The 27,256-nt window shown below is 39.2% G+C and overlaps 2 protein-coding genes across 7 annotated transcripts in view; one reads left to right on the top strand and one right to left on the bottom strand.

Moving 5' to 3' along the window:
• Positions 1-27,256, top strand: part of LOC122093638 (alpha,alpha-trehalose-phosphate synthase [UDP-forming] 1-like) — a 135,921-nt gene that overhangs the window by 47,490 nt on the left and 61,175 nt on the right. The window lies entirely within an intron of this gene.
• On the bottom strand, positions 1,512-5,358 carry LOC122093637 (receptor-like protein kinase HSL1). The gene is made up of 2 exons (XM_042663999.1): positions 2,631-5,358; positions 1,512-2,511 (listed from the first exon to the last, which is right to left on the bottom strand). Exons 1-2 carry the CDS (start codon positions 5,254-5,256, stop codon positions 2,045-2,047), a joined length of 3,093 nt encoding a protein of 1,030 aa, XP_042519933.1. The 5' UTR covers positions 5,257-5,358; the 3' UTR covers positions 1,512-2,044.

Below are 27,256 nucleotides of genomic sequence, written 5' to 3'. Positions count from 1 at the left end.
AATGATGTACGAACTTAAGGATGTATACTGATACAAAAAAGAATAATTTACAGTGCCACCTCCTAGAGAATACCACAATTAGAAAGACATCCCTTATATAATACCAAATTATACTCAAACTCACTGCCATCAGTCATTATTACGGAATATACCTTATATAATTTCTTAAATCCCAAAATACTCTTGCAAAAGGTGAAGTACCTAATATACCCATCTAACCCTTATTCCCCAAATCGTTGTTAACCCTAACCTTCCTTCTTCTCCTCTCAACCGTAACCCCTCCTCTCCTTTCAATCCTTGAAAAGGTAAAAGAAAAATCAGTTTTAATGAAGAAGCTTCTTCAAATTCAATGGAGACCATGGGTTCCCATTATCATCATCTGGGTTTTTTCGCCGGAAAATGAAGTTCCCGTCGTGTTTTGGTCGGACGGGGAGTAAGGTTCGGGGACTGGGGAAGAGCAAGCTCTGTGCTTCTTCGGCTCTATCCTGACAGTACTAGTGCCTTACTGTGTGGGATTGGGGAAGAGCAAGGTAAGCTCAACCTCCCCCGCAACCTCACCTGCAAGTGCCTACGAAGCCCATGAATAGAACCTCACCCTTTCTCATTCTCCGTTCCTCTCACCTGTTTTGTTAAAAAAGAACCCACCCCTACCGTTTCTTCTTACCTGCTTCTACTGCCTTTCCTCCATAGTAATTGTAGATCTAGAATTCTTGTCCTCTAAATTATAACCAGACGATGCCCATGAATAGAATCTCTCCCTTTCTCATTTTCTGTGCTTCTGCCCTGTTCTGTTCCACTCAGTTTCTGGTGTTGGTCTTCTTCTTCTTTCTCTTTCTTTCTGTTAAAGAGAACCCACCTTTACCGTTTCTTCTTCCCTGCTTCTACTGCCTTTCCCCATGGTAATTGTAAGACGGGGAGAGCTATATGTGGGATACAGGGGCCTCTGAATTTACTTCCTTCGGAAGTGAACTGTAGCCATAGATGTTTCTGTGCTATTCAAACTCGGTAACAAGAGATGAGTTTTGTTCTGATCTCTAAATGAAATCAATTTGGGGATTATTTTCTTTACAGAAATGAACTAGGAATTAATATGTTGAATCCATCATTTTTAATTTTTGGGATGGAAAATTTGTATTTATCATCCATGGAAGCATATTACATATTGGATGGTGCAATGTACATCGAAATGTCAGGAAGAAAGTTATGGGACTCGGGTAAAAACATGTGTTTTAATCAATTGGGTATAATAATTATTTTAATTCTTTATTTTAGAGCGACTGACGGTAAGGGGTCTAAGTATAATTTGGTGTTATACGAATGTCTCTCTAATAATAGCATTCTAGGGGTGACGCACTATAAAATAATGTCATTAAAAATACGAAGAAAAGGACTAAAGGAACAAATGGAAACTTCTTTGGTTACAGCTCGGCAACCGGTTGTTAAAATAAATAGATTACTAAAACTAAAAATGATTAGATAAATAGAAAGACAACACTTGGCAGTTATAAACATTAAAAGAAAATTATATACTTAAATCTCATTTATTTATAATTACATGTTGCATCAACCAGAACTGAAACATAAACTTATCTACCCGTCCTGTGAATTGATTAGTGCAGTCAAATCTCAGCAGAAAAAAAAAGAGATCAGTGCAGAGGGCAATTGTGCTGAGGCTAAGCTGATCTGCACTAATCAATTCAGAGGGCAAAAATGGTCATGGCTCCACAGAACATGAACCTTTCCAGAGGGCAATTGTGCTGACCTAACTCAACTCCAACTTGAAACCCAGGTGTGCTGTATCAAACTGACTCATTTGAATTGAACCCAGCCACCCATTTTACCCATCCCATAACTTAGGACTGTTATGGATAGATCAGCCCTTACCCTGACAACACTTGCAAGCCTCATAAACTCTTGGAGCTATGGTATAGGAATGGTAATGCCTCTCCTTGATTGCAACCATCTTTTGCCACAACACTCAGAAATACTCACACATTACATCCCAAACTATCAATATCATCATCATCACACCACTCAGAAATACTCACACATTACATCCCAAACTATCAATATCATCATCATCATCAGATGATGATGATATCTTATGCCGACTGCCCTTGTAACTTGCTAGATACTTAGTCGTGCCGAGTAGAGGAGCAATGTCGCGCTCACTCCTTATCGCCTTCTCTCCGTCAGTTCTAAGGTGTTCACAACGTACCAGTATTTGTAGCACATCCTTCATAGAAGGCCTAGTAGAAGGTAATGTACCAGTACAGATGAGGCCAAGTTTGAAGACCACACTCATCTCATCCAAATTACAAGGTTCCTTAATCCTATCATCAAGGGCATCGGTGATGGATTTGCCGTCCTGGAAGTGACGCCATGCCCACTCGGCCAGACACATACTCTCATCTCCATCGTTGGCTTCTCTTCCCGTTGCCAATTCCAGCAGCACCACCCCAAAGCTGTAGACATCAATCTTCTCATTCACTTTAGTTGTGTAAGCCAATTCTGTAGATCCAATTACCAAAATATGTATCGGTATTAACACAAGAATTCCAAGTCTTGCTGTCCAAGAAAAATTCAAAATTAAGAACAGAGTATTCAGTAATTTCAAAAACTAAACTCACCTGGGGCAAAGTAGCCAAAAGAACCTGCAACCGACGACATTGTGGTAGGATCCCCTGGCTTAAGCAACAGCTTGGCAAGCCCGAAATCTGCGATCCTTGCTTTGAAGTCTGAGTCTAGTAGTATGTTGCTAGACTTCACATCACGGTGAACGATAGGTGGAGAACAATCATGGTGCATGTAACAAAGCCCTTGTGCAGCTCCAACCGCAATCTGCATCCTTTTAGGCCAATCCAACTCAGAGGGATGGACTGAACCAGACACCATTGATCCTCCATTCTTCCTATGGAGCCATCGGTCCAAGCTCCTATTCTCCAAGTATTCATAAACAAGAAGCTTTGAGTTCTCACTTGACAAACAGCACAACAACTTCACTATGCTAGAATGTCGAATTGTTCCCAGTATCTTAACCTCTGCCTCGAATTCCTTCTCCTGTTTCTGATCTAAACTTTTGCTATTCCAAATCTTCTTAACAGCAACAACTTCGCCAGAGCGATTGAAGGGGACACAATATACTTTCCCTGACCCACCACTGCCAATCAGATTACTCTCAGTCAAATTGGACAAGATGACTGATTCTGTGAAGCCCAACCTCTGAAATGAGGTGAGCTTCCATGTAGCAAGCTCATTTCTTAGCTTTCTCCTCCTGTAGTCTCTGATCAAGAACAGGCTGGATAGAACAATAACAATAAACATAACCCCTGCGAGAACAAGAAGTATGGCAAGTAATCGGGATGATAATCTTTTTGATTCTCGGGATATCAATTTGCAGGGCTGAATGTTTAGGTTCTGGTTATCAGCACAGAGGTTTGGGTTGTTCAAGAAGCTCTCATCATATGCCATGTTTTCAAATGTAGATGGGATCTTTCCTGCGAGTTGGTTTGAAGAAAGGTTGAGATAAGTGGGCTTCAAGCTACCAATTTCAAATGGAATTTCGCCGGATAATTGATTTTGTGATAAGTCGAGACTGTTGAGATCAGGTAATAACCCAATCACAGATGGGATTTGGCCAGAGAGTTGATTTCTACTCAAATTCAATGTGGACAGAAACTTCCATGAAGCTATCTCAGATGGAATTGGACCAGAAAGATTATTCCCATCAAGAGACAGAGTATTAAGGTGAGGCAAGTCTGTTAAACCTGAGGGAATATTTCCAGAAAAGAGATTATTACTTGCGGTGAAGACCTGAAGATTCGTTGAAGCTGAGATTTGAGAAGGAATTCCACCAGAGAACCTATTGTTGCTTATCTCCAATCGCGAGAAATTCCGGGCAAGCTGGCTCGGAAGCTCTCCAGAAAACAAGTTATCCTGTATACTCAAATATGACAAATTCTCCGATGACCAGAAAGACGCCGGAATCTTTCCAGAAAGCCTATTCCTGTAAAGCAATACCGCATTCAAAGTACTGCAATTCCCAAACGATTTCGGCAATCCTCCGGTCAAGTCATTCGAATAAGCCGACAGTCCCGTAAAAACCCCACCTGCACATAGATTTTCCGGCAAACTCCCAGTAAGGTGATTGTTGCAGACCTCAAGAGTTTGAAGCTTTGAATAAAGGCCTAAATCAGGTGGAAGAACACCAGTCAAGTTGTTCTGGAACAACCGGATTTCTTGCAGCGTCGTAATTTGGCCTAAACCCGCCGGAATCTCGCCTGATAATTGGTTTCCATACATATCAAAACTCGTCAAGTTCCGCAACTTTCCGAAATCTTCCGGTATCCTTCCCATCAATCTGTTGCGCGAGATATCGATGTTGATCAAACTGAAAGTTTCTATTGTACTGGGTATCTCACCAGACAAATGATTAAAATAAAGATACAGACTCTTTAAATTCTTCAATAGAAGCAACCCACTTGGGATCGTTCCATTCAAACTATTCCCCGAAAGATCCAACGATTCCAGCTCCGTCAATTCACCTATTGTCACCGGAATCTCTCCAATCAAATTGGTATCCTTCATAAAAAATTGCTTTAACTTTTTCAACTTCATGAACTCCAGTGGAATCCTCGCCGCAGTAAACTGATTGCAGGACATGTCAAGAACTTCCAGTTTCGCCAAATTGACGATTTCCGATGGGTAAGAGCCATTGAAGAGGTTATAACTGAGACAAAGAAACTGCAACCCTGATAAAAGGCCGATCGCCGGCGGAATATTACCAGTGAAATTGTTGGAACCAAGGTTGAGAAGTTGGAGACCGGAGAGCTTATCGACGTTGGCAGGAATTTCTCCAACGAATAAGTTTTCAGAGAGGTCAAGGTAGTCGAGATTGGAGCAATTGTAGAGAAGGGTAGGGAATTCTCCGGGGATGTTGTTGAAGGAGAGGTCGATATGGGTAAGGTTCTTGAGGTCGCAGATGAACGGTGGGATTTGTTCAGCGATGCCTGTGTTGGTGAGATAGAGGCCGGTCACTGAACCGGTGGAGCAGTAGATCTCCGGCCACTTGCAGGGGTTGCTTGAAGAGTTCCAGTGTTGGAGTGATGGGGGGTCTCCCCATGATTGCTTGAGTTTCAGTAAGATTGAGAGTTCTGGGTTGAGGTGCTGTGAATCTACAAGGAAGGGTAAGGAGAGGATGAAGAGGAGGAACAAAGATAGAAGAATTCTAAGAGAAGGAAAGGATATTTTAGACATCTTTGGTTAACTCCTTTGTTTTAGTCGAGGTGTAAGGTGTTCAGGTTCTGGAGCTGGGCCTCGCTCGTCTCCGACGAAGTTTGGGCGGGAAAGACACTGAGAGAGTTTACTTATTTATGGGCTTTTCGCCAGTAGCCACCATTTAGAGTCAATGCGGATAGTCGTCTTAGCGCAAGTATCCGTAGTTTCTTATCATTCTAGAATCTGGAGCCCATCATTTTTTTCCATTTTATCAGGTATGTTTAAGTTAACCCGTTGGATCAGAATATTTGATCAGATTTGAGTTAGGTTTAGTGGAATAGTCGTTGCTGCGGACTATGGTAGCTTCCTCGTCACTTTCAAAGTAGCTGGTTGATTTAGTTGACTAACTCAGAAAGGAGTTAATCAAAAGAAAAAAAAAACCTCGGTAATGAGTAAGTTTCACGAGGCTTTTCACATGGGTGGGAAAAGAGGAAGGTGGGTTAAGATTTTTTTTCCATGGATTAATTCATGTGATACACGATTATTAGACAGGAATTCCATTATCTCATTGGTAGAATTTCAGTATAAAATGAGTAGAAGAAATAGTTAAAATTACGAAAGAAATTTCTATTTGATAGTATTTTAATAAATTTATCAAAAATTTAATCAAACCATTGAGATGTATGTGAAGTCTTCTATCACATGATCTAACATATATACTATCAAGTGAAAACATATACTTCACTAAGCATAGGACGCCTAGAAAAAGCCAATATGGATATATAAGGTTGAGCAATAAGAATTCTAAATGAACATGATATAAGTCAGGGAACCAAGTTATGGTTAGTAATAGTAATAATGGTATTGAGGAAACAACACAACAAGAGATTTCATTTCATTTATATCACTGAAGTCATGCAATTTTTATTTAAAATCTTTAAGAAAAAGATGCTTTTTTTTTTCTATTGAACATCAATATATCTTTTTTTTTTTTTTTTTTCTAAAGAAGATATTTTTCTTGATTGATTATCCTTTAATTTAAGAGTGTGATAAGACACATTGAAACAATCTATCCCCATCCCATGCACATATTATTATCACATTTTTGTTGTTAAGTTATGATCTAATATCGATACCCCATGAACTGAACGATGCAGTGAAAGAAATGGATTTAGGTATATGAACCATGAAATGTAGGGATCGTCAAATTAAACCTTGATCCAACAACTATTTTCTGAAATAAAAATTGAGCTGATGCGCATTGTTGAATTATTTAGAAACAAGTGCAATATCATTTGTTTCACTAAGATTATAAATTTATTATATTCTAATATACCATAATATGCCTACTATGACCAGAGGATAGTTAGTGGTTCGTGGACACCAAGGCACCGTCTAATAATGTTTCTGTTGTTTCTATGTCTAAAAACAGCAGAAATGATTTTTTATGTTTTCAGAAACAAAATCGGATTTTTTAGTGTTTGATAAATCTATTTCTCAAAACATTTTTTGCAGACATAATGCCACTAAAAAATCCAATAGTATCATCTTATACCCAAAAGGGAGAGAGGGTTCGGTTGCCTCTTTTTAGGTTTAAATAGTTGAGAGATTTATCGGGCACAATAGTATTTTTTTTTCTCTCTCAAATTTGTTTATAGAAACGACGAAATAAGTCCCAAAGTCGTTTCTAGAATTGTAAATAGGCATAAAAAATCTTAACATCTGTCCATAAATAAATTTTTTTTTAATGTCTTTAGTAGCAAAAATCAAATCTCTTGATGAATTATTATCCCCACAAGGATCTATTATTTCTCCAAATGTCAATAAAGTAATGTATTATGTTTTGTGAACAAATAATATGTCAAATCCTACAATTGGATAGAAAGAACAAAATTTAGATTTGACATATGTCAAATTTCAGAATGTGATTCAATCAAATACCCCGTTTATATCAATATGCATCCCCTATATATCTATTCATGTATATCAATACTATAGAAAATATTATGCACTCTCCCAATCATGATTGAGAATGATTTAAATTAAAAAAATAAAAAATAAAAAAAAAATAGATCCTTGTGGAAGTTTTGCTGAAAGTTTACAATTACTACAAACTTTCTCATATCTGCCACTAATCCAAACCACTGTTAGTTAAAACGCGTTCGTGTTTTTTTGCCGTTTAAAACGCGTTTTGCCTTATGCTTCCATACAATACGGAAAAAAAGGGAAACGGCAAAAGAATCCGTTTAAAACGCGTTTAAAGCGGCCGTTTTAAACGCGTATCCGTTTTTTAAGGGTAAAATAGGAATTTTGTAAAAAAAAAAACCTATTAGTAAAAGTGAAGAGTGAAGACAATATGGTAGTTTTTTATTTTTAACTCCATACTATTTATAGGAAAAAAATCTCATCTTCTTATAGTCCAATGAGTAAAGAGAAGCTAAAGCTAACAACATCTCATTTTCTTGTAACCCATTGGGCTATTTTATCTTGGGACTCCTAGAGCTTTTAGAATATTAGATGCATGTATACAGGTAATAATCTCTCAAATTGCATAAGTATACTACCGTTTTTTTGGTTTCGTTTTTTTGAAAACTACACGTTTAATACTCGTACCATTCGTTTCCGTCCGTTTGCCGTTCTCTGTTTTTTTGACCGTTTTTTTGACCGTACCGTTCAACGTTTTTATCTGTTTAAAACCCGTACCGTACGCTTCTGTTTTTTTGCCGTTCCCGTTTTAACTAACAATGGTCCCAATTAGAGTCTAGAACTCTCTCAGCCACTACGGCTACCTGTAAGAATTTTAAATAAATTTTTCAAAAAAAAAGTTAATGAAATTTCTGGTTTTATGCTAATAAATGTGAAATGCATTGTAGCCAAGTTAGATGCTGGATTTCTAGGTGAGATGCCTTGTTTTAGTTAGTTGGTGAGACGCTAACCTAAGCCTTGGTGAAAATTCTTGGTCATATCCTTTTTACATTTTCTTACTTATTCCTTTGATCCTGTGATTATTTTTTTTTTTTTTCCCTGACTTTATTCACGTATTGTTCTTAAGTTTTTCTGTCGTTTTGGTGGATTCCTGAAGGTGTTTGTCTGTTAATCGATCATACGGGACAAACAGTTCTTAAAGTGACTTCATTTTTGTAGTTTTCCCAACCCTGCCATTCGTCTATTTTATGTTCTACTGCTGCAACTGAATTTCATTCACAACTCTATATCTAACCGTTGGATCCTTGTGGTTTCTCGAAGTATATTGGACTCATTGGTCCCTTCCTTCGATCCAAAATTGAAGTTGATCAGACAAGGAATTGATCTAGTTTGGAATCCCTGTTTTAGAGTTACTAAGGGCCCGTTTGATAACATTTCAAGAACATGTTTCTGTCGTTTCAGTATCCAGAAACGGCAGAAACGGAACAAAAAGCGTTTGATAAAACTGTTTTGTTTCACTTGTTTTCAGAAATTGAAATTGAAATTTTTACCTATTTATGGTTCAAGAAACAACCTAGGCGAAACAAGTTCTGGAAATGACTCGTGGCCATTTTTTCGCTGGTTACTATCGACTTCTAGAAACATGACTTATCAAACACCTTCAATTCCGTTTCTATTTCTAGAAACGGAAATTTATGTTTCTGCCATTTCTTGAAACAGAAACGGCAAGAACGTTATCAAACGAGCCCTAAATTGCTCAATTTTTTGGTTCTATTCTCACCTCCCTGAAATCCCATCCATTGAGGATTCTGATTCTGTTACAAGGATTTAACCAGGATCCCATTAGTACCTCATGTTTCATATATCATATTTGGGGTTCCCTTTTTCATAATTACAATTTTGACCATACCACCACCTTCAAAAACACCTCACCACCACCAATTCCACATCCAACAGAGCCAACTTCCACCCTCTGCATCTCTCCCTCCTCCCCTGCCCTCTGCCCCCTCCTGCACTCCCTCCCTCGCTCTCTTTCTCTCGTCTGTTGACCCTCGCCGCCCCCTCTCCCCCTTCCGCTCCCTGCCCTCTCCTCACTCTCTGCAACACCCCCTTTCTCCCCCACTTTCTCTGTCTCTCTCCCTCCCGGCCTATGTCACATTCATGATAATGTACTGAATAGGTGTAGCTGCCAGAGGATGGGTATTGTTCTCTTGGCATAGTGGGGCTGTTTATCTATGATTGGTGAACTTTGTTTAAGGGGTGAACTGTTTTATTCTGCAGTTTTTTTCTTGCTAGGCTCTTATCAAGCCTTGGCCAGCTATCTCTTTCTCAGACACTAATAGACAATTTTGTAAATAGAGAATGGTTCTCCCTATGTATTTGATGTCTTCCTCTTTCGCCAATCACCTTCTCAACAACCCCTCCCCCTCCCCCTCCCCTCCCGTTACCTATCCAATAGTGAGAATGACTCCACGTGACTCAAATAAAAGGACCACTCATAACGCCACAGTACATGGCTTCCTATTTTCTTCTTCTTTCGCTTCTTGTTGACCTTATTGTATTCAATTTCTTATCTGTAACTGTCCATACTAGCAATAGCAGGAACATAAAGGAGGCTTAAGTGCGCCTTTATTCCACCCAAGAAAGACCATCAATACAGATTCAAAGTCTCACCCCACCATGCTTGCTCTATTGATGGGACGAGCAATGGTTCTGTGAGGGCCACCGATGCTGATGCGTAAGCCAGCGGCGCTGCAGTTCAAGGCGCAATGTGCTGATTGGGGTCGCTAGGATCCTGTTGTCGCACTTGACATTGCTTAGAACCTAGCATTCACTGTTGTGGCTAATATGATGCTTGTTTGTACCATAGTAGCCTAATACTCAGATCAGGGTTTGGATTTATGGATACACACTACAATGTTCGGGTTCATGTGGTTTCGGGAATGGTTTAAGTAACGACTAACGAGAAATATGAGAAGGATTCAGGGTGGTGAAGATGGAATGAGGGCGTGTCATTCGGATTTGAATGATAGCAACGACAAAGATGGAAATGGCAGTCAAGGGTCATAGGTTTTATCATGTATGGGACAAGGGTTATGTTGGATATGTGTCCACGATAAGGACGAGTGTCCCCATCGTGACATAGTTATCTTAATTACTTTCCAAGTTATTAGTTTAGGTTGTTTAATTTCCTAGTTAGAATAGATCTCTAGTTTCCGAAATTAGAGTTAAACTAAGATTGTCTTTCCTATTCCACCTATAATTGTACTTGGATCTGCTTATTATAAATATATGATGGAGGGAGACTGCCAGGATACATATTGGCTGCTCCTCTCGATGCAGCAATGAGGACCTATGAAAGGAGGAAGAGAGGAGTCAGCCAAAGCAAGGACAGCTAAGGGGCCAACGATTTTTCTTTGATGGGATTTAGTAGTTTCTATTTTCAGTAGTGTCTAATTCCTAGTTTCTATTTTCAGTTTTAGTAACTAGGAGACCTTCCATTTTGATAGTTTCCAATTTCAGTTTTTAGTAACTATTTTAGTTTCTAAATTGTAACCTCTCATCAAAGTCATAAATAAAGAGGAAGGCTCACAAAAGCCTCCATGATTTTATGAACAAACATATGTTGATGTTGCTTCTTCCCTGTGAGAACTTGCTTTGTGTTTGATCAAAGTGGTGGACTGGTGTGCGATCCAGTGACTTTTGCAGTGTAAAGCCCAAGAGGTTTGCTTCAAGTTATCTCTCTCTTTTCTCCCATAGACTCAAGGTGTTACAGATCTGATCGAATGCTACAGGTATTTATTTATTTCTTTTCTCAGTTCTGTCCAGAGAAAGAGGTTCGGTGAGTTTGTTTTCTGGTTCTCTTCGAACCAATCCAGTCTTCAGCTTGGGATGGAATTTTAATTGAAGGTTCCCCTCACCTAGGGAGGAACTCGATTCATCCTTGAGCCTCTTCTGATCCCTGGTTGTTGAGAAATTCAAAATCTCTATTTTTTTGTCTTTTAGTGACCTGTGCTATCTAGAGCTGAAATCGATAGATCAGTTTCAATTCCTGTTATTCTCTTGGACTGTGGATCATGGTATTAAGTTGATTTGGGCCTATTTGAAGTTCTGTAAGTCCCTGTTATCAGTACTACTTATCTGATCAGAGAAACCTTAGATTGGAATCGATAGCTTCAACTGTCCAGATCTGATTTCTCTTTAGTCTGATCTATTTGTGCTATTGTCCTACTTCGATTGAGGTTGTTCTTTGATAGTATCCTGCTGCAGTTTTGGAACTAGGATGACTTGTCAATTTCTAGTTGAACATTACATCTCCCTTGCCGTTTCTCTTGTTCTTCATTTTCTCTCTTCTCTCAAGTTACAAACTACAGATCTTTGGTCTTCTACATGGTATCAGAGCCAGCTTGGCAGTAATTTCTAATTCTTTCATTGATTTTCCATTTTGAGAGTCGTTTTAGGTTTTTAGTTTGAAGAAGGAAACCCTAGTTCATAAAAGAAGAGGAACTAGGGTTTCGTATGGCTTTTCGATGAAAATTATGTATGAAGTTCATATTTGTTACTATTGCTACTGCTGATCGAACTTGAGTGTCGATTTGCTTTTGCTACTACTATAATCGATTTTCCAAGGGTATCGTAAACTGCTATTTTGGTTTCGTTGCTTGCTGATGTTGCTGGATGAAGAACTGTGGTGAAGGTTTATTTACTGCTGATGCTCAACTCTGGGCCAACTTTACAGCTCCACTCAGTTTGATTTATCTCCTCCGAGATCAACCCAATGGGTCTGAAACTTGAGGCGAAGGATATACTCTCTTAGGTGATTAAAAACCTCGAACAATGGTTTCTGAAATCCTTCCCATTGAGGAGACCAAACTTTCAATCACAGCTGGACCTGCAACTACTACCTGGTAGTGTTGCAGAAAATGTTTTTGATCTTCTTGGCATCATCCTTGAATGATTATTGTGTGCAATGCCGCCTCCCTATTGACCTTCCCTCATATTTTCAAGCCAGTTGAAGTTCCCTTGAGAGAGATCAATCTCCCACAAGCTTTCTCCCAACCGCTGGTTATTTTACTCTGTTGAGAATGGAGGTTGAAGACAACCTTCCTGTTTGATCTGTTTGGACTGAGTTATTGATCGAAAGCTTCCCATCCTTAGGCGACCCAAACCCTTGAGAGTGGGTTTCGAAATCTCTCAGCGATGCAAGAGCCAACACCTGCAACAACATATACCGCCTGAGTTGTTTTCAGAACCCTAAATCTCTTTTGAATGTCAATCGATGGTGCTATTAAGGGCTTGAATCAATAGGGAATGGAGTCATGGTCCTTCGTCTGTAGTCTTGGGCTGAGTCGATCAAAGTAGAAGGAGATCTCTCCTTCGCAAGCTGCTGATCTTGCCGCCATTGCAGGTTGTCCAAGGAAGAAGAAGGCTGAATCGTGGTTTGTCTTAAGCCCTTACTCCTTTAATTCCATATTAATACCCCTTCTTTACTCTCTTATATACACTCTGTCATTGAGTGTTTTGCCATTCCAGGAATACTCTTTGGCCTTGAATTGTGAATTTAATTGCCATCCCACTCATGGTTTAAAGTATCTCCGATACCGATACGATACCCTCCAATACGTATCTTAAATTTATCCGACCGATATGATACACACCGATACGATACACACCGACGCGATACATGGAATTTTTAAAATCCTTTCGTATCGATATATATCCTACGATATATATAGTTATGCATCAATACACCACCGATAAACATCGATACGATACGATATGCACCAATACGGCTCTATGAAAAATATAAAATCAAGATGAAATGTACGTTTCGGTATGTATCAATACGTATCGGTGAGTATCGGTATGTATTGGTCGGTACGTATCGGTATGTATCGATCTGTACATATCGATCATATAATGGCCAAGATGGGTAATTTTTCAGAAAAACACGATTTTTTGAGAGGTTTTTGTTCCAAAGTTGCTGCCAGTCATATTTCTCTCTAACTAAAGTGGAAATCAAGGTTGAGAACAAGGAATTTTACATTTATGGGACAACTACAAACCTTGAATTCTTAACGCGATTCAATTTAGTGTTTATGCATAATACATGTTATCAATAGCTTTTTTTAACAAATTCTTTATGCAAAAGTGTTTAAAAAAATGTTTCATATCCATTTATGTGTGTATCTTTAGCGTAGCTTAGCGTATCTCCAATACGATACGATACCCTCTGATACGTATCTTAATTTTGGCTAACCAATACGACAACCAATACGACGACCGATACCGATACTTTAATCCTTGATCCCACTTTGGAACTTGAGATTAATTACAAAAGTGCCATTCCCCCTCGCAATTTCAATTTTTACCATCCTGCCACTCTCTCAAAGACTTCAACCTACATATAGTACTGCCACTCCCTTGCAAGATTGAGTGATTTACAAATTTTCTATTTGATCTTGGACATGTTGGTTAATTATGGTTCTACCACTACCCTTAGTTATTGCCTATTATGAACTTGGATGGGTCTATACCAAACCCAACTGGGTATTTTGACCCAGGTTCCACATCAATTATGGATTGCACTAAGTAATTACATAATTTCCATTGGGCATATACATGCGTCATATTATTGCTTTGGTGGGCCCGAAATTGCATCATTCGGATTGATAGTGTTATTGTCATGTCTCGGTTCCTGGAGATTGTTTAGCCTTGCTGCCGTTAATGGGAGTTGGAAATTATTGGAATTCTTTGTTCACGTGTAATGCTACACGTGAGGGGGAGATTAGAGAATTTTATCTGCTCTGCATAATTTATCTACTCTGCACAATTCATCAATTAGAGATTTTTATCAGTGATCTCTTAAGGATCCAAGTTGTTGCCCTCCATCTTTACTTCTTTTAAAGCATGATATGGTATTTTCAAAGATTGGTTATCCACCTTGTACATTGAATTGATTCCTTTCTTTGAAGATTGAGTTCTTCCCTTATATTGAAGATCGTGTCTTCCCCTATTGGAGATCAAGTTCCGCAATTGTAGGAGAACATTTGTCATCATAACCTATCTGTTGGTATGATATTTTGGATTGCGGTTGATGATATCTACCATTTCAGCGATCTTTTATTCTTTCTTGGGGATTAAACAACTTCCTAAAATGATCCACTACCACCACTTTAATCCCTTCAACTTTGTCAACTTGAATACCCTCAGAATTTGTAAGCTTGAGAATGGAATTGAAGTTGTTCCTTGCTTTGAGAGAGCGATGGAAATAGGAAGAATTAGAGTCCCCTAGCTCCAACCAATTAATTTTGGATTTTTGCTTCACGAAGCTTTCCTCACTAGCCAATAAGGAGGCAAGCTTTGCAGATTCAATTTTCTCCTCCTCAGCCAGGGAAACATTCAGGTGATCAGCTTGAATCTGAAACTGAATGGAAGTGAGCTTGTCCCTGCAGTTAGCAAGAACAGAAGAAATTTTCCCAAAGGTATTAGTATTCCAATGCTTACAGGCTTCTTTGACATTTTTTAACTTCCTGGCCAAGGCAATAAGAGGGTTGGAGTGGGCACGGATAGGTTTATCCCCAGCAGATTGGACAACAGAAAGGAAATCAGGGTGAGAGGACCACATGTCAAAATATTTGAAAGGTTTTGGGCCAAATGAGGTGAAGGGCTGGATGAGAAGCAAAATGGGGTTGTGGTCTGAAGTGGCAGGTGGCTCAAAGGTGGCATGAGAGGAAGGGAAGGTGGAAAGCCAAGCTTCATTTACTAACATCCGGTCAAGCTTACAGGCAATACGATCAGAGCCTGCTCTTCTATTGTTCCAAGTAAAATTGATATCAGACCAGCAAAGGTCATCCACAGCCAAATCCTCAATGCACTCATTAAAAGCGTCAACGCCTCCCAAATTCAGATGGCCCCCTCCTTGCTTTTCATGGGCAGAACGAACCACATTGAAATCTCCACAAATACCCCAAGGCCTAGATCCAACCTGGCCAGCAATACTGCGCAAGTCAGCCCAAAGAGTCCTCCTGTCCAACAAACGATTAGAAGCATGGATGGTGGAGAAAAGGAAGGAGAAGTTGCCCTAGTGTCAGAAATATTTAGGTGGAGAAACTGGGAGGAGGAGGAAAGAAGAGTGACAGAGAGTTTGGAAGCATCCCAAAGGAAGCAAATTCTACCATTTGGGTGATTGGAGTGGTTTGTGAGAGAGGACCAGCCAGGGGCAATGGATGCAGCAGCACGGGAGAAGGAGGCCTCCTTAATGTGAGTTTCCAAAAGGCAATAAAAACTGGGATGATAATCTTTCATAAGCAACTGGACAGCCGATTGTTTCTAGGGGGAATTCAAGCCCCTGAGATTCTAGACCAGGCCGTGAGACATCAGGCACTGGTGGAGGGAGGCTTCTCGTGCTCCAACGGGTTGGAGCAAACACGAACAACTTTAGGCCTGGGACCACCTCACCGACGATAGGACAAAGGGGGGTCGGGGTCGTCATAAGTAGGGAGCAACTTGGAAGTTGGGGGCCGAGAAGCTTTGGAGGCCGAGACATTCAAAGAGCTGACAGACCCATCGGGCAAGGAAGAAGGATTAATGGAGGGGTTCTGGGTCGGGTTCGTGGAAACGGATTGGTGGAAGGAGAAAGGCCAGGGGTGGAGATGGTGGGATGGTTTCCAAGGGAAGGAGAAAGGGCTAGGGCTAGGCCAGAAGGAGAACAAACTAAGCCAAAGAGGTGGGCCGATCCAGTGGGGGATTTAAGTTGTGAGGGGCAAAAGCCAGATGGGCCAACTGCCAGGGCCAAGGGTCCAAAGTTCACTAGCCCAGGAGTGGTAGGCGAGGAGGGGCAATGGCCCACAACCGACAAAGGGCCTTCATCATAAAAGGGGGCATGAGAGACATTGAGAGGTGCAGACGCAAGCAAGATTTCCGTTGGGTGCTCAGACTCGTCAGAGGGAGGGCCAACACCATTGGACTCACATGCAGAGAATTCACGATCTGAGGAATCATCGTCGGAGGAGGAAGTATCTCTGGAGGCTCTGTCGTCAGAGCCAACACCATTGGACTCACATGCAGAGGATTCACGATCCGAGGAATCATCGTCGGAGGAGAAAGTATCTCTGGAGGCTCTGTCGTTAGAGGATGATGCAGAGGTGGAAGAGCCCTCTTCAGATGTGACATCTGCCGAGTCGACAACAACAGCTACGGTTTCCAGAGGTTCAGGGGAGGGGCATCGACAGTGACTGGACATGCCGAGTCGACAGTGACCTCCAAATCCTCCTGCAGCATCGAGAACCTATTGTGACCAACAGGTAAAGGATCACGCTGGATCATCGAGGCCGGGAAGTTGGCAGCAGCAACAATGGCAGCTGGTCGCGATGGTCTTCGTCGCTTAGAGAGCCTACGCCCTCGCCCCAAAGGGGGGGAGAAAAGGTCTCTGTTCAGGATCTGACATAAGGGAGTGATCCCTTCTCAGAGAGGTCCCAACTAAAGCATGGTTCACATCATCGACAGAGGTCGAGGGCCTAGGAAGGCAGACGGTGGTATCGTGACCAAAGACCTTGCAGCTTAGGCAATAAGGGGGTCTCTAATCGTAACAAACAGATTGCTGGAAGGAAAACCCACCTCCATCCAAGACCGAGATAAAAGAAGGGAGCGCTGCAAAGGCTGAAACTTCCACACAGATGCGTGCATAAGCAAGCCGATCTTTGCGGCATGTGCGAATGTCGGAACAAATCGGCTATCCGAGAACCGATCCCACAGTGCTCAGCCCCATCGGAGCACCAGAAGTGCAGGGGAAGACCTGTCAGGGAAACCCAAAGCGGAATGGTAGAATAATCTACCCGGTTGAGAAGCAAGCGGTGATGCCAGGATCGAAGGAAGATGGGATTCCTCCCCACACGCCAGGGGCCACCCTCAAGGCAACGGACTTTGACTCTCTCATCGGAAAATTTGAATAAGAAGAATCCATGATCCATCAGAAAAATGTCCACAGAGCCCGAAGGATTCCATTGCTTAAGGAGAGAGGATTTCACCAAAAGGAACGGTGGTCGCTTCCCCAAGAACTAGACAAGCGACGAGGACCACCTAGAAGCTTCATCATCAAGTAGTCCCCTAGGGCATTTGGCAATGAGAGATTCACCTAGCATGGCAGGGGGATAAATTACAGGGGGAGTCCTCGAGTAGAGGGGGAGGCGAAAGTCGGAGGAGGTGAGCTCCAAGCATTTTGCGGTGGGAGAGAGGGAGAGAGGGAGTGTGGAGCATAGTTTTTAAGGCGGTAAGGCGACGGAGGCGTTTGAGGGTCCTTCGGAGCGCCTTAGAGATAAGACGGGCATAAAGCGTCGCCTTATTGACTAAAGCGTTCCTGTGTAATTTTTTTATAAAACCAATCTATTTGGCTCAAATCCTAGTTGAATCCTATTACTCATATGTTAAATAAATATTAAAAGTTCATATCCATACCAATGTAAGATATTCATCAAGAAAACAAATCAATAAAGTGAATAAATTAAGTTCATCTTCATCAATCATCAATCATCAATCATCAATCATCAATCATCATACCATATTAACATATAATATAAATACATAATTATGAAACAAAATTATAAATATAAAGAAAAGAAGACATAAAAAATACAGGTATTTATTATACTTACCTCTATGATGCCAAAATGAGTGCCTAAGCCCTAAGGTCATCTACTATATTTCTACTCCTGTCAAAGAAGAATGAAGCTCACTGCTACCGGAGCAAAATGGTCACCTAGATCAGTGGTTCTTCCTTGTTCCTTGATTCCTTCTCAAAGCCCTTTCTTAAAACCCTTGACAAAATCCAAACCCTGTTTGTGAATTGTGGTTTTGTATTGTTTGTTTTGGTTATTTTTGGTGGAGTAAAACTGATCCCATACATTTCAAGTGTTAACAAAATCATACACCTACCAATAAAAAATCTATATTTGGAATCTTCATCAAGTAATTTTAAAATGTGTTTTAAAAAAAAAAAACCATAAGGCGCCACTTCACGTAAGGCGGAGCACTGCCTTACCATCTCTAGACCGCATCAGCGCCAAGGCGCTGGTAAGGCGACGCCTTAGCAGCGCCTTAAAAACTATGATATGGACCCTTTGTACGGTGGGGGTAAAAGGGACATGTATCTCTCAAGGTAGCTTGGGTATTATTAAGTCATTCTCAAGTCCACGGTGATGTTAGGAGTTATATTATGTTATGACTTTATTTTCTTTCTTAATTGGGATATTATTCTGTTTCCTAATTAGAATTGAATCCTAGGACTTTGTTTCCTATTTTCCTTGTAAGCTGCTGATGATATAAATAAAGGCAAGGGGAGACTGCAGGTCATGGTTCTGTGAACTCTGCAGTCTTGGTTGTTCTTCTTCTCCTCCTTGTGTAACTACTGGTTTATTATATCTGATCATGTCACATGGTATCAGAACTATAATAAACCAATGGTTGATCCTCTTTAAGTTGTGGTTGAGTGGTGTATCAAGGTTGTCCTACTGGCTGCAGCAGCAGTGCTGCCTAACTATGTTTATTGTCCTAATTTCCGGATGCATTAAAGAGAAACTAGGACCTATTTTGATCTACCTGCTACTGTTATGAAGATTTGTTGACTCATGAAGTATGTTCCTAAGGTTTTCTGAGTTGCGGCTTCAGAATCTGGAGTTTTCTCTCAAGGTTATCAAGATATTATATAGTTCTCTATCCAGCCATCTATCATTAATGATTTTTTGAGGTGTGATTAAAGCTCTCTGAAGGAGCACTCAATAGCAAATTCAGATCTTTCTGTTGGTCTGATCTTCTGCATTCCGGATTCTCCCACCAGGTTGCGGTAATGTTTATGGGTTAAAAATCAGAACTCTTATTTCTGGAATTACTTGTGATCCATTCTTCCGATCGTACTTATATTTTGAGGGCTTCTTGTACCTGTCTGGATGGAGACTCGATTCAATTTTCAGCCTGTTGTGGTGGTCTGATTGATTGCTTCTGGTTTTCTCCACTTACTCTGCTTATGCTCTGTTTTCGGAGACTTTTTTCCGACCTAAAGTTTCCATCATAGCACCTGATCTGGTTACTTGATCAGCATACACCTATGGGGTTTCATTCTCCACTTCAAGTACTTGATTCGACCACTATTGCAAGCCATTCTGCCCTGCTATCTGTGGGTATTGATTTATCACCCATTAATGCTGCTGGAAGTGCTCTGTTTTTAGATCTTCTGCTGCTGATTTGGATTTACTGCTGCCGGATACTGCATCTCCTCTAGATCAGTAATTTTTCACTTATTTGTGCTATGATTTGATAATCCTTGGTCCGAGTATATTAATCTTGTTACTGCTATGACTGCTGGTTCCTATTGCTTGTTTCCTGATTATAGATGGCTGAAATTAAGCCTTCCGCTGATAATGTACAAATTCAGATTACCTGCTCATGATGAATGTGTGCATGAGAACTCTACTATTAAAATTTGTCTGTGGAACAATGTTGAACCATCCATTGCTGCTAATGCGATGTTTCTTACCCTTGCCAAAGGTGTTTGGGAAGATTTACTAGAGTTTCTCACAAGAGAAAAATATTTCCCATACTTACGATTTTTATGAAAGAATGTTCAACTTCAATTAGTGAGACAAATCACCGAATGTTTGTTCTAGTGTATATAAAGGGAATTTTGAAGAACTCTATTTACATCATGTCACACCCCGCTCCCAACACTAGGGTACCAGCGGTGTGAATAGGATGCTTACTTGTCTTATGCCTCTCCCATGATTTCTGATATTAGTATCTTAACCGTCACAATCACACAGTACCCACAACCAACTAAATAATTGCAGCGGAATCCGAGTATAATATAGCGGAATCATGTAATCAAGTTGGGGAAAACAACTAATGTTAATATATTACATAACAAAAGTTTATTCTTGTCACAACTATCAAAACATACATATAATAACCTAAAAAGTATACCATCCAAAAATACGGTATCAGGATGACAACAAACCACTCGGCTCACGGTACCGCATACGCACAGGTATCATAAGCACAGTCGGGATCGTGCTCCTCAGCTTCTGGTGTCCACAGTCACCAGCTCTATACTCGGCATGGTTTAAGATCTCGCTCTTGCCCCCCATCTCACTAATCCAAAAAAGAGAGATCTCGTCGAGATCATGTATTTTTTCGCGGTCAACTCAGTGGTTGGTCTCGATGGTCATATGGTATTTGTAATCCCTGAAGCTAGGTATTTACCCTATTTTAGGACTTCTAAACACAATGAAAACATTAGTTTTTTAAAAATCAAACTTAAAATGGTACTTTGACTTCGTACCCTATCTAAGTAAGTCTTCGGCTCTTCGGACCCTAGGCTAGGATGTTCTATTCCACAATCCACAATCCATAGTCCACATTCCACAACAACACATGAAGGATTAAAGTATCGGTATCGGTCGCTGTATCGGTCGGCCAAAATTTAGATATGAATCGGAGGGTATCGTATCGTATCGTATTGAAGATACGCTAAGATACGCTAAAAATACACATAAATGGATAGGAAGCATTTTCTTAAACACTTTTGCATAAAAAATTTGTTAAAAAAAGCTATTGATAATATGTATTATGCATAAACACTAAATTGAGGGTATCGCACTAAGAATTCAAGGTTTGTAATTGTCCCATAAATGTAAAATCCTTGTTCCCAACCTTGATTTCTACTTTAGTTAGAGAGAAATATGGTTGGTAGCAACTTTGGAACAAAAACCCCTCAAAAAATCGTATTTTTTTAAAAAATCGTATTTTTCTGAAAAATTACCCATCTTGGCCATTATATGATTGTAGCGCATTGTATCAGTACATATCGATACTCACCGATACGTACTGATCGATACATACCGATACTCACCGATACATTCTGATACTCACCGATATGTTCCGATCGATACACACTGATACTCACCGATATGTATCGATACATATAGAAACGTACATTTCACCTCGATTTATATTTTTCATAAAGTCGTATCAGTGCATATCGTATCGTATCGATGTGTATCGGTGGTGTATTGATGCATATCGGTATGTATCGTAAGATATATATATATATTGATACAAACAGATTTTAAAAATTCCATGTATTGTATCGGCCGGCTAAATTTAAGGTACGTATCGGAGGGTATTGTATCGGTATCGGAGATACTTTAAATCATGACCAAGGATTAAAGTATCGGTATCTGTTGCCGTATCAGTCTGCCAAAAAATGCGTATCGAAGGGTATCGTATCGGAGGTAAGCTAAGATATGCTTAAGATACACATAAATGGATAGGAAACACATTTTTATACACTTTTGCATAAAAAAACAGTTAAAAAAAAACTATATATAACATGTAGAATGCATAAACACTAAAATAGAGGGTATTACACTGATAGACAAGTATTAAATGTTTAAAATGATGAGGTTTCTTATAGTTTTTTCTTTTCTCATTGCCATTGCTACTGTGATGAGTGCCATGAGGAGTGTCGTGGAGGTTCAGATCCTTGGCTATGACCTTCTTGAATAGGAGCAACTAAGTTGATGTTCTGCACTTGTTGAATATAGGCACAATATTTACCCCAGTTGAAATATGTATGGTAGTGGATCTCCCATTCATTGTAGAATCTTCTGTACTGTTTTGGAGTGGCCAATGTTTGTCCTGCATAAGTCCCATATCCATAGCCTGAAGAAGCACTTGAAGATACATGGTGTCCATGTCTGAGTGAGGAACCAACGTGATCTGAACTTCTGTACTGCTCTGGATTGGCAAATAATTGTCCGACATAAGTCCCATATCCATAGCCTGAAGATGCACTTGAAGATACATGGTGTCCATTTTCGGATGAGGAACCAACGGGATCTGAACTAATGCTCATTGACTCCATGGTACTCATCAACGCATCAATAGCACTCAGATTGTGGGATCGCCTACCCCTTCGACTATAAGACTTTGATTGTGTGTGAGCACCATGATGACTATCTTGGGTTGCATGTGTAAATGCAGTCTCCTCTATAAAATGTACAGGTACATAAGTTTGGCCACTACCACTACCACCACCACCACCACTACCACCATCACCATCGCCACCTCCACCACCACTGCCACCACCATCATCATTGTCATTGTCATCGTCATCGTCATCGTCATCCTTGTTTTGATCATCATCATCACTATCTGGTTGAGTTACACTATATGTAGCACCTGATCTCGTCCTCCTGATATCGTCATCATCGGAGCTATCACTATCCTCTTGTATACCTGATGGTGCTTAGGTTTCATCATCACCAATATTTTTAAAATCTTCATTTATATCTCTAATGAGGTCCTCTATAATGGGATCAGGTGTGGTTTCTCGTCGATCTTTAGATAATCTGTCCATCACCAAAACCTTTTCAGTGTCCTCAAACCATCCCCTAACTGGATCTTCCTTAGTATGTGGGTGATGTCAATTGGGTTGACATCAATATCATCCACTGATTTCTCCAATTCTAAGTATTTCATCTTCAATTTCATGTTGTAGTGCACATGCACTAGCTTTTCCAACTTCTCATAACGCAGATGATTCCGAGGTTTGGTGTGTATCAATCCGAACGTACTCCAGTTATGTTTGCAGCCACTTAAGGATGCTGTGCATGATAGTATTTTCATTGCGATTGGCCTCAAGTTTGGAGCGCTCCATCTATGGTTTAGCCACCAATCAGCTGTACAAAGATAATTGCAACATTAGGAGTAAATTTGAAATATAAGGATAACTGATTAAAGCTAAATTACTAGGGCGTTGTGTTCCTCTAGCATAGATGGCTAAATGATCAGCAAACCCACGAGTGGCCTCTTGGAAGTACTTCACATATAAAGGTATTAATATATTAATACACCACTCAATGTATTAAATATTAATCAATATGTAAGATTAGTAGATTACTAACCTCTTCAACCGCATCTTTGGCCGCATCAATATTAGGAACTAACTTCTTGATAACATCCTTCAAAGATTCCATCAAATCTTTTCTAAACCTTAAATTGTTTGTGTAGTGAAGATCTGGATTCAAATAATAGGTTGCACATGGTTACATATTATTTATTGTTAACGATTAAGTATATTAAATTACTAATAAAGTTACTTATAAATTTAATTGAAAAATTACCTGCTCGATGAAAGTCTTGAACCAAATTAGTTTCCCATTGATGATTTATAATCTTCAAAAAGGCTTTGAATGACTTTGGGTTCTCCTCTTCTATCTTCTGCTTGACAACTTTCATACAATGCACTATAGGTCCCATGGTTTGTGCCTTATCACCATCAACTACTTTAAGTGTCACTAATACTGGTTGCATAATCTTAGTAAGTCGGTATACCCTTTCCCAAAACTTTGTTGAGGTGTTTTGGTCTTGAATAACTTTTCCATTTTCAATGCATGCATATCTACTAGTGAACCACTCATTAGAGATGAATGACTTAACCAGCCCTTCCTTCCGTTTTTTAAGACTATCAAGTGCAACATACTTTGTTGCAAACCTTGTTGTTGCGGGCCTCACCAAGTCATCTTTCGTGTACTCAATGCCAACACCCAACTGTGATTGTAGATGAAATTGGTGATCATCTTGGCATCAGAAACCAATGTGCGCATTTGATGCGGATCCGAGGGAGTCGAATTGCTTTTGGGCCCACAATCAACAAATAATTTAATTTAAACAAACCAGTGGCAGTTATGTAAATAAACAGTTTATTATTGAGCTATTTGGAAGAGGGGACGTAAAAGGAATTAAAAGGGATTTGATGGGGCTACAATAGGAAGTGAACTAGAAACAAGGGATATGAAAGAATTAGAGACCAAAACAAGGGCATAATGGTAAAACAGAATTAAAAGATAGAAAAGGGGCAACTCACGATTGTGTTATCTTCTTCCTAGGATCCAAAACAGGGGCGGAAAGGTTGGACATCTTCAAATCAATAGAAGTTCCTCAGCAGGTCTCGGTTTGCTCTGAAACTTTAAGCGAGGATTCCCAAGGAGGTGCTCTAACAAACCCACAAAACTAACCTTGGAATCTGCAAGTTGGAAGGCTGCGGGAGGAACCTGAAAAAGGACCTGGCGGCAGCCTGGGGTTCAGACCTGAAACCAGTCTTGTAACCCACCACAGAGGAGGATTTTGGAAGTGATCCTCTAGGGTCTGAATCGCCTTCAAAGTAGGAGCCTTCGACCAAAATTTCAGAGTCAACCAGTACAGAGCAAGGATGCAACAAGCTCTTGTTCTGTGTTAGGTATCACCGCCCAGCAGAGACGATGAACAATATCCATCAGTTGAGAAAATTAATAAAAAAAGGAAATAAAGGAGAAAGTAATGGAGATGAAGAAGAAGAACTAAAGAGGAAAATAGGAGAGGGAAAAGGAAGAGATTAGAAGATTTCAGAGAGGGAGAAAAAAGGGGTCGGCAGCCATGGTTTCAAAACCAAAAAAATTTTCAACCAAGTTTCTATTCATCAAGTCTAAAAACTGAACTTCTCCAACGTTTACATGTCGAATATAAAGGAAAAAAAATCAAACAATTAATGGAAACTGCTTGAAAGGAAACTATTCTAAAATTAGAAGCTAGCTAATTTAAAAAGAAATTATTTCTAAAATAATAGAAAATCAAATCAAAAGATATATTTTTTTTCTAAGTCCATTGTTCAACTGCATCAGCATTTTGTTCATTTCACCAGTGTCCTTGAACATTAAATCAATATAATGGGCTGCACAAGGTGTCCAATATAGGGTGGGATACTTCACCATAAGTAAGATACCAACCTTTTTGAAATTGGCAGCATTATCAGTCACAATCTGGACAACATTATCTGGCCCAACATCTTGCACAATTTCATCCATTAATTTAAACAAATACATTGAGTCCTTGATATCTGAGGATGCGTTGAAACACTTTTAGAATATTGTTTTCCCATTACAATATGAGAAAATTGATGATGGACATCCTCGTCGGTCCACTCCACCCATCACACATGATGGTCACTCCATATTTAGGCCACTTGTATTTAAACTCTTCAATGTATTCATCCACCTCTTTCACAATAGCATTTAAGTATGGCCCAGCAATTTCCTGAGGTGTGGGTGGCTTCGCATTTTTCCCATGTGCCTGAATCTCCTTGACTATAGCCTTGAAGTATGGATCTTTAGCTTTGTGAGGTGGAATCATAGAACTGTGGAATCACCTAGAGATTTCTTTACCAATTTTCTTACTCAATGTCTTTGGTGGTTGCAAAGCCTCTTTAATCCTTTGTTGCCCTTCATTATGAGGATTGTATTTTGCATATCTCATATCTCTAATTTCTGGGCTCCTTTTCCCCTTGCCTTTACCACTGGAGGAGAATTTGTCAAACATGCCCTTCATAGTGCCTGTAATAACTACACTTGGACAACTTTCAGAGCCAGAACCTTGTCCATAAATCATCAGGCCACCACGCCTAGGTCCTACAGATTGATTTCTTCTCAACTGTTCTGCTGTCCATTGTTTTTCTTTTGCTTTCTCCCTTGAAATATGCATCACTCATGCGAGCTGTTGACCTTCATCCTCTGCCTCCATATCGGATCCTTCATAATCCTCATGATCCCTTAGATTCTGAACCAATCTATCTTCATCTTCAACAACTTTTTTTGCTTTATCTCTACTTTCCCTTTAGTGCTTCCTCATTGCTTTGCTTACTTCATCTGAGCACTTTGTACACTTGGCAACATTAGAAAATCCTCTTGCCAAATGTTGTTTATGTCTGGTAATTCCACCTCTTAGGTGGATAGCATCACAGTAGTTGCATTTTGTCCACAATCTATTGCCTTGTACTTTCTTGGCTGTAGCCCATCCAATATCCCTAGACCGTCCTTTAGGCGCCATCTTCCTACAAAGATACATAATGAAACTTAATATGCATATTTATTGATTTAGTATTTAGTAAATAATAACATTTTTTTAGAAACTAAAATGAAATGCATTCAAAGAAAAAAAAAAAAAAGACTTTTTTGTATTTTTCCTAATTTACATAAACTTGAAATACACACTTTTTTGGGAAAAAAATGTGCATATAATTTCACATCATGGTCATTGGCCAAGTAAATTATAATTTTTTTTTTTAAAACTAAAATGAATTGAATTTTCTAAAAAAATTGTATTTTTTAGTATTTTTCTTAATTTTTAATTAATTTTCAAAATAAAAAAGAAAATTTTAAAATACCAACATTTTAGAATTTTATTTTATTATTTTATTTTTATTTTATAGAAGTTGTAGATTAATTGTTTTTAAAGAACATATAAAGAATCCACATATTGTGAACAAATAAATTTGAGTAGATCTAAGAAATAAAAAAAAAAAAAAAAAATTGAAACCCTCACTTTTTTTGGGAAAAAGTGTGTGTTTCATTTCAAATCATTTATTTAGTAATTATAAGTTATAGCATTATTTTTAAGAGTTGAATAAACTAAATTTTATAAAAAAAATAATTTTTTATATTTTTCTTGTTTTTTAATTAATTTCGGAATAAAAAAATTTAAAAAATACAAATTTTTGCGAAAAATCAAAATCTTCCATAGAAGTTGTAGATTACTTGTTTTTACATAACATATAAAAAATCTAAACATTTTTTACTATTGAGCATGAGTAGATCTAAGAAATTTGAAAAAAATTGAAACCCTCATTTTCTTTTGAAAAAAGTTTGAATCCTTATAAATCTTGTGTTTTCATGTAATTATGATGCACAAAATGTGATTCTAACCATGATGAGCCTTAGATTTGTAAAAAAAACTTGATAATTTTAGCCTAAAGTTAAAAAAAGTGTGTAAATGTACAAGAACTTACTATTCAAATTCAAGTTTCTTCAAGAACAAAAGCTTTTTTCTTTGCTGTTTGCAAATCCATAATATTTCCTTCAATCCTTCAATTGGCGTCTCCAATGCTTTGAATCATGGGAAAAAGAAGAAGAGAGATGGAGAAAAGTGTTGGGAAGAGAGGCTGAAGTGGTTTGTCTCAAACAAGTGTTGAAACAAAACCAAAAAATGGCCATTTCTCATTTAAAGAGCCAATATCGTACCGTATCGGTAC

Source organism: Macadamia integrifolia, chromosome 11, assembly GCF_013358625.1.
Source record: "Macadamia integrifolia cultivar HAES 741 chromosome 11, SCU_Mint_v3, whole genome shotgun sequence".
Classification (NCBI taxonomy): domain Eukaryota; kingdom Viridiplantae; phylum Streptophyta; class Magnoliopsida; order Proteales; family Proteaceae; genus Macadamia; species Macadamia integrifolia.
The sequence above is the reverse complement of the archived record's forward strand: the minus strand, read 5'-3'. Positions and strand labels throughout refer to the sequence as shown.

Coding starts and splice junctions, on each gene's coding strand:
- LOC122093637 (XM_042663999.1), bottom strand. CDS start 5,256: ATGTCTAAAATATCCTTTCCTTCTCTTAGAATTCTTCTATCTTTGTTC. Junction 2,512..2,630: donor TTTTGGCTACTTTGCCCCAG/GTGAGTTTAGTT, acceptor TTGGATCTACAG/AATTGGCTTACACAACTAAA.